This window comes from Moschus berezovskii, chromosome 9 (assembly GCF_049115385.1).
Source record: "Moschus berezovskii isolate FMDL1 chromosome 9, NW_MosBer_1.0, whole genome shotgun sequence".
Taxonomy (NCBI): domain Eukaryota; kingdom Metazoa; phylum Chordata; class Mammalia; order Artiodactyla; family Moschidae; genus Moschus; species Moschus berezovskii.
In genome coordinates, this window is record NC_142468.1 from 76,517,044 (window position 1) to 76,525,505 (window position 8,462).

Genomic DNA, 8,462 nt, shown 5'->3' on the forward strand with positions numbered 1-8,462 from the left:
AGAAGACTCTTTAGAGTTTCTTGGAGAGCAAAGAGATCAGACCAGTCAATGCTAAAGGAAATCAGTCCTGAATATTCATTGGAAAGACTGATGTTGAAGCTCAAACTCCAAACTTTGGCCACCTGATGTGAAGAACTAACTCACTGGAAAAAGATCCTGATCCCTGATGCTGAGAAAGACTAAAGGCAGAAGGAAAAGGGGATGACAGAGGATGAGACGGTTGGATGGCATCACCGACTTGATGGACCTGAGTTTGAACAGGCTCCAGGAGTTTGTGATGGACAGGGAAGCCAGGCATGCTGCAGTCCATGGGGTCACAAAGAGTCAGACATGACTGTGCAACTGAACTGAACTGGACTGATGATTGTTTTACTGACAGAAAGTTAGGAATTGAAAAATTACTTTGCTGACTAGGAATCAGAGATAAATTATCTTTTGCTTTCATACACACCAACTCGTTGGTAATAAACTTTTTACCTTTCTTTTCCACTCCTGGAAAAATTATTTTGTAAAACATGATTACTCCCACTGTTGGATGACATCAGATCTCTAAAGGGTGATTTCTCACTTCCCCAAAGAAATCAGTTTCCTGGATTGAGGATGGAAAGCTTTATATTGCATTACCTTAGATATTGCAACTGTATAGTTTAGGACAAGAGGAGCAGAGCTTTCACTACTTCAGGACAAGAACTGAGGAGTATGCTTTTGCACAGCTCAGTTCAGGGACAAGTTTAAATGCATCAAGTCAAGAGTATATTGCAAATATTTTTAATATGAAGGGCAGCCAAGTTGATAATAATAGGATTAATATTTGATAAACAAAAGGAAGTATGATATAACCATTATCTGTCCCTTATATGCCATTTTTTATGCTTTCTATTCAGAAGATAATTGGCCATTTGTTAAAATGATTATTTGCTATCACAATTTGCCTAGAATGAAGAAGGTGTAACTATAAAATGGCCAGTAAGGGTATCCTTTACTGCTTTTGCTCTGCTGTTAGGCATACAGTAATCAGCTATTGTAAGACAAAATAATGAAAACAAATTTATGCATGTTATGGGTTTGGAGATCTAGTAACATAATTTAGAGATGAAGGTGTACGTCAAGGTTGTATATTGTCACCTTGCTTATTTAACTTATATGCAGAGTACATCATGAGGAACGCTGGGCTGGAAGAAGCACAAGCTGGAGTCAAGATTGCTGGGAGAAATATCAATAACCTCAGATATGCAGATGACACTACCCTTATGGCAGAAAGTGAAGAGGAACTCAAAAGCCTCTTGATGAAAGTGAAAGAGGAGAGTGAAAAGGTTGGTTTGAAGCTCAACATTCAGAAAACAAAGATCATGGCATCTGGTCCCATCACTTCATGGGAAATAGATGGAAAAACAGTGGAAACAGTGTCAGACTTTGTTTTTTTGGGCTGCAAAATCACTGCAGATGCTGATTGCAGCCATGAAATTAAAAGACGCTTGCTCCTTGGAAGGAAAGTTATGACCAACCTTGATAGTATATTAAAAAGCAGAGACATTACTTTGCCAACCAAGGTCCGTCTAGTCAAGGCAATGGTTTTTCCCGTGGTCATGTATGGTTGTGAGAGTTGGACTGTGAAGAAGGCTGATCGCCGAAGAATCGATGCTTTTGAACTGTGGTGTTGGAGAAGACTCTTGAGAGTCCCTTATACTGCAAGGAGATCCAACCAGTCCATTCTAAAGGAGATCAATCCTGGATGTTCATTGGAGGGACTGATGCTAAAGCTGAAACTGCAATACTTTGGCCACCTCATGCGACGAGTTGACTCACTGGAAAAGACTCTGATGCTGGGAAAGGTTGGGGGCGGGAGGAGAAGGGGACGACGGAGAATGAGATGGCTGGATGGCATCACCGACTCTGTGGACATGAGTTTGAGTGTACTCCGGGAGTTGGTGATGGACAGGGAGGCCTGGCGTGCTGTGATTCATGGGGTCGTGGAGAGTCGGACACGACTGAGCGACTGAACTGAACTGAACTGATGGATGTAACATCAACTTCTGCGTCTCAAACTTGGTTTTACACCAAGAATGAGGAAATTCTCCTATAGTGTACTTTGCATTTCGAAAGCATTTCTTCTGAAGTACATTGACAATGAAAAGGTGTATGATTCATTAATAACTTTCTGGTGCTCTGTGCCTAGCCCAAGGAATTGTGAGTGACTTTTATAAACTCCACATATTTTCATAACATAACTGCCTCTGAACTTAGAATTTTAGAGATGAAAATAGTCTTGGAAATAATCTAGTTCTACCTTCTATAGGCAGTCACGCAGCTGAAAAGTGACAAAAGTTAGTTCTTTTTTTTTTACTAATTGGTACTACCTTAAAAATTAAGAAGAAAATGAGATATAGCATTGACCCTAGTCTATTCTACTTGGATTAAGAAATCATAGGAAACTAGGGTGGAGAAGATTTTGTAGTTGTTTCCTGTATTTTGAAAAGTGAAATGACAAATCTTATCATCTATTAGATACTTTGTAGAAAATGTGGATATTCAGAAAAACTTTTTTAAAAGATGAGACGATCTTTAAAAGTTGAATAAATACCACTGACTACAGGTTATTAACCATCATGCTTTCCCTTCCTCCTCTTCCTTCTACTCTCCTCCTTCTCCTCTTCTGCCCCCCTTTTCTCCTCTTCCTCCTACTTATTTTCTTCTTATCTTCATCTCTCTCTCTCCCTTTCTCCCTCTCTCTCTCTTTAATGTTATTCCACTAAATTATCATGATATTTGTCAGGCTTTATCTAGGAGGCTGAAAGTTATATGAAGTCCCTCATGGCCTCAAATTTTATATGTTTAAAATTAATAACTGTAGCTTTGTAGGATCATTTTTATTTTTAGAAATGGAATTTCTTTCCTTTCCAATGTTTGTTTGTCTCCTTCTCTGCATCACTCATGTAAATACATGTTCAGAAAAGCCTGACCCAAATCTTCCACATGGAGAAGAGAATCACATAATGGAAGTTTGTAATGAGGTCAGTTCTTGCCTTTTTAATCTGTTTCTATTCTTGAGTAACAAGTTTCTGATTCCCCTTAAAACTAGAGATTGTAAATGCACTGAGTATTCTTTGAAAGGGTAGAATTTAGTGCCTCAACATTCAGGTTATAATCACATAAATTAAAGCTTCTAACAGTCTAAATATTTTTAATTGGTTAATTTGTTGGTTCAGTTTTGCTTTTAAGCTTTTAAATATCTGTTGTATTAGTTATATCTTTCACTGAAGTATACAGGGTGTAGAACTTCAATCAGTATAGTGACAAATTAATACCTGTTGTGTTGTGTTGGATACACAGGGCTAAAGCCAAAAATGTCTTCTGATCCACAAGAGGTTGTGCAGCATTTTCTTCTGGGATCAAATGCCCACATGGTGCCCAATGTAATAAAGCAAAATGTCAAAAATCAATTTAGAGGCTACTGGAGAAGGCAATGGCAACCCACTCCAGTACTCTTGCCTGGAGAATCCCATGGACGGAGGAGCCTGGTGGGCTACAGTCCATGGGGTCGCTAAGAGTCAGACTTGACTGAGCGACTTCATTTTCACTTTTCATTTTCATGCATTGGAGAAGAAATGGCAACCCACTCCGGTGTTCTTGCCTGGAGAATCTCAGGGATGGGGGAGCCTGGTGGGTGGCCGTCTGTGGGGTCTCACAGAGTCGGACACGACTGAAGCGACTTAGCAGCAGCAGCAGCAGCAGCAACACATTACTTAAAATTTTCTCTTTTGAAAATCTATTATGTGTTCAAAATGCACCACATATAGTCATATAAAATATTTCCAAAAGAACAGATTTTGATAAATCCAGGTGTGTCAGGCATGTTTGGGAAGAGACAAAAGGCAGAGTTGGAAGAGATTGAAGACACATAGGTGACTCATTCACTGCTGGTGTTGATGCAACAGAAGGTGAACTCTGATTAACTATTGTTCAAAGGATGAAAGGAACGTTCTTGATTTTCACAGAAGCTTTCAGAGTATTACCATTGCCTCTTCTTTTGACATTGTCACAAATTGCTTCTATTAAGATTTCTAAAGCACTGTCACTTTATGATTCTCAGTTTGGAGAACATTAATGTAATCCACTGGCATTACACTCAAGGCTAATTGCATCCATGATTTACTCCTAACCTACCATTCCCAACTTCATTTTTACTGTTCCTTAGCACACCCTCCTCCAGCCAAGCCACTGAACTCATGGCTCTCTGAGTATGCCTTTCATGTTTTCACCTTTGTAGCTTTAGTTCTGCTATTCCCCATGCTTAAAATAGCCGTTTCCTTCAGTTTTGGCTAGCAAATTACAAGCTTTTAAATAGTTTTAGCTAAAATGATACATACCCCATGATATGTTACCTTACCACTTTGGCATAGTTAATTTCATTTTGCTAATATCTATGGTATTATTTCATCAGGTATTGTTTGCATGTTTCTGATTTTATATTTTTAATATGAATATCTTATCTCTCTATGATAGGATCCATATCTAATTATCTTTGTTTCTCACTTCTACTTTCCACAGCAGTCATAGATGTTAAATACTAGTTTATTGACTATTTACATAGTCTCATTAAATTAATTTTTAATTGAAAACTTATCATATTTCTTTTGTATATATACTAGATAAGTGTCAATCATTGTGACATTTTCCTGATTTTTTTTTACTTAGGTAACAGTAGATTGGAAACATGGCTCACACAAATGAATCAATGGTGTCTGAGTTTGTGCTTCTGGGACTCTCTAATTCTTGGGAACTTCAGCTTTTCTTCTTTGCCATCTTCTCAATAGTGTACGTGGCATCAGTTCTGGGCAACATCATGATTATTGTTGTTGTTTCCTCTGACGCCCATTTGAACTCTCCTATGTACTTCCTGCTCAGTAATCTTTCTTTCATTGATATCTGCCCGTCTAACTTTGCCACCCCCAAGATGCTTGTGGACTTTTTTGTGGAGCACAAAACTATTTCCTTTGAGGGCTGCATGGCCCAAATATTCCTTCTTCACAGTTTCGTTGGGAGTGAGATGATGTTGCTTGTAGCTATGGCGTATGACAGATTTATAGCCATTTGTAAGCCTCTACACTATAGCACAATTATGAATCGAAGACTATGTATAATTTTTGTGTTTATTTCCTGGCCTGTGGGTATTCTTCATTCTGTGAGCCACTTGGCTTTTACAGTGGATCTGCCATTTTGTGGCCCCAATGAGGTAGACAGCTTCTTTTGTGACCTTCCCCTGGTAATAGAGTTGGCTTGCATGGATACTTACGAAATGGAAATTATGACCCTAACTAACAGTGGCCTGATATCACTGAGCTGTTTTCTGGCTTTAATTATTTCCTACACTGTCATTTTGATCACTGTCCGTCACCGTTCCTCCAGTGGATCATCCAAGGCACTTTCTACATTAACTGCCCATATCATGGTGGTCATTCTTTTCTTTGGGCCTTGCATTTATTTTTATATATGGCCTTTTAGCAGACTTTCTCTGGATAAGTTCCTTTCTGTGTTTTACACTGTTTGTACACCCCTGTTGAATCCCATCATCTACTCTCTGAGAAATGAAGATGTTAAATCAGCCATGAGAAAATTGAGAAACCGTCATACGAGCTTCTGGAAAAACTAGGACACACCATGAAGGAACATAAATATGCAATGGAAATGAAAAGCCCCTACTGGATCACAGCATCAAGCCAACTATTTTTGCTAATGACTGGGGTTATTGAATTACAGAATTAGATTTTTTCCCCAACTGCAAAGGAAATGCATAAAACCAGTTCTTGGTTTGCTATTTAATTTTGACCACTTTTTCATACTTTATAATTCTTTTTTTTTTTTTTTTTATATGCCTGTTACACAAAGGGACACAATATGCACAGGAGTACAGAGTCCCTGCTCCTTGACCTTCTCCAGTGAAGATCACTCTCACTTCTAAACACGACTGTGACTTATCCGTTCCTAAGTCCTGTGCTTTGTGAAGGAACATTAGGTCTTCAGTGACTTGACATCTCTGATCTATCATTTGTAGGATGAGGATAATAGTACTTGCCTTAGAGAATTATTTGAGGATGAATTAAGATGCTTAGAAAATGCATAGCCCAATATTGAAAATGGATAACCAACAAAATCCTATTGTATAGCACATGGAACTCTCCTCAATGTTATGTGCCAGCCTGGATGGGAGGGGAGTTTAAGGGAGAATGGATACATGTATATGTGTGGCTCAGTCCCTTCACTGTTCACCTGAAACTGTCACAACATTGTTAACTGGCTGTACCCAAGTGCAAAATGTTTTTGGTGTTAAAAAATAAATAAATAAAATTAGAAGAAAAAAAGTCTTTGGGTCAAATGCATAGCACAATTCTAGGTATGTAATAAAAATATACATCAGCCAGAAGTAAAATTGTGTGAAGTAAAATTTTATGATTTATCTAGGAGACCCTTTATTACTCTCTGTAATGTGTAAATTTCACATATTCTAAAAATTTACATTATGTATAGTAATGCTTCCCAAGATGCTCATGCATGCTATTTGCCCCTGAATTTAAGTAATGCCCCTCTCGTACTGTAGCTGTTTTTTGTTGTTGCTGTTTTGTATGGCCCCACAAGGATTGAGAACTACCTGTTTTGTTAAAATAGACTGAAAAAAAATGTGTCTATTAAATCCCTAAATCGTTGCTTCCCAAACTTTGCTGACCATTGGAAAAAGCTGGCAATCTTTTAAAAATTATAAGGCCTGACTGCCACCTTTAGACATTTGACTCAATTCCTGGACATGGAAATATTTTTAAAGCTCCTCAAGTGACCCCAGTGGGCAACAAAGTTTAGGACCCACTTTTTTTTTTTTTTTTTGAACAGAGGAAAATTTATGCGTCGAACCTGGACTGGTCACTTATGATAATATACATGCTACAATTCCATTCTCTCCAATCATTCCACCTTCACCCTCTCCCACAGAGTCCCAAAGACTGTTCTAAATGCCTATGTCTCTTTTGCAGTCTCTTATACAGGGTTCAGGTTACCATTTTTCTAAATTCCATATATATGCGTTAATATACGGTATTGATGTTCTTCTTTCTGGCTTACTTCACTCTGTATAATTGGCTCCAATTTCATCCACCTCATTAAAACTGATTCAAATGCATTCTTTTTGATGGCTGAGAAATACTCCATTGTGTATATGTACCAAAGCTTTCTTATCCATTCATCTGCAGATGGACATCTAGGTTGCTTCCATGTCCTGGCTATTATAAACAGTGCTGCAATGAACATTGGAGTACATGTGTCTCTTTCAATTCTGGTTTCCTCGGTGTGTATGCCCAGGAGTGCGATCGCTGGATCATATGGCAGTTCTATTTCCAGTTTTCTGAGGAATCTCCACACTGTTCTCCATAGTGGCTGTACTAGTTTGCATTCCCACCAACAGTGTAAGAGGGTTCCCTTCTCTCCACACCCTCTCCAGCACTTATTGCATGTAGACTTTTGGATAGCAGCCATTCTGACTGGTGTGAAATGGTATCTCATTGTGGTTTATAATTCTAAAGTACAAATTCTCTTGAAAATATTTAGTAACCTTTCAAAATATTTTATAAATAATTTAGAGATTCTAATCTACAAAAAAAGCTATTCATGTTACTAAGTTTGTGATTCTCTTCAATTGACCTTGTGTAATTTTTATGCCTTGTAATCAAAACATGCAAGTAAATTATGTTTCTGTTAGGCTCTATCAACTTATTCATAATATTTTTTTCTATAAATTGACATGGTGGAAAAATATTGTTTTAAAACATAGATTTCACCTCACTTGTATACATTTCTTGCATGTTTTTTAGCTTATCTTTTCCTCATGTATTGAAAATTTTGGTTATTTAGTTTTTCCTATCTGCTGCTATGTCCCAATAAATTTTTTCTGTTTTTTCTAGATTATTTGATATACATATCTACTCATTACAAAACTTTTCTAGATATTTGTTGCTATCAGCAGCATACTTATCTATTTCCGTAGTCTACTTATTTTTAAGTAGAAAAAGTTAGTTATAATGAGCTCTACATTAGTCATAAAAAATTGTAAATATCTTTGAAATTGTCTGCAAATACATCAGATATAGAATATTTAAATTCACAGAAAAAGTCAATTTCTTATGTACCTAAAACATACAAACGCACAAAAGTGACAAAATTTTTTTTGAAACTGGGGATCTATTCTTTCTTATTTCTTGGAAAACAGAAGAGAGAATGTAAAATTCTTGTAATAATGCTTTGCAAGCATGCTAAGTCACTTCAGTCATGTCTGACTCTTTGTGACACTATGGACTGCGGCTTGCCAGGCTGCTCTGTCCATGGGATTCTTCAGGCAAGGATATTGGAGTGGATTGCCATGCCCTTCTCCAGGGAATCTCCCTGACCCAAGGATTGAACCCAGATCTCTTATTATTTCC

At 37.5% G+C, this 8,462-nt stretch overlaps 1 protein-coding gene across 1 annotated transcript; it reads left to right on the forward strand.

The window, feature by feature from the left end:
• The first annotated feature begins 4,714 nt into the window (after positions 1 to 4,714).
• LOC129562855 (olfactory receptor 4K1) lies at positions 4,715 to 5,650 on the forward strand. The gene has a single exon (XM_055436327.2). The coding sequence runs from the start codon at positions 4,715 to 4,717 to the stop codon at positions 5,648 to 5,650; it is 936 nt and encodes a 311-aa protein (XP_055292302.2).
• Positions 5,651 to 8,462: the final 2,812 nt, after the last annotated feature.

Bases quoted from the DNA above. Each gene is read 5' to 3' on its own strand.
- LOC129562855 (XM_055436327.2), top strand. From the start codon at position 4,715: ATGGCTCACACAAATGAATCAATGGTGTCTGAGTTTGTGCTTCTGGGA.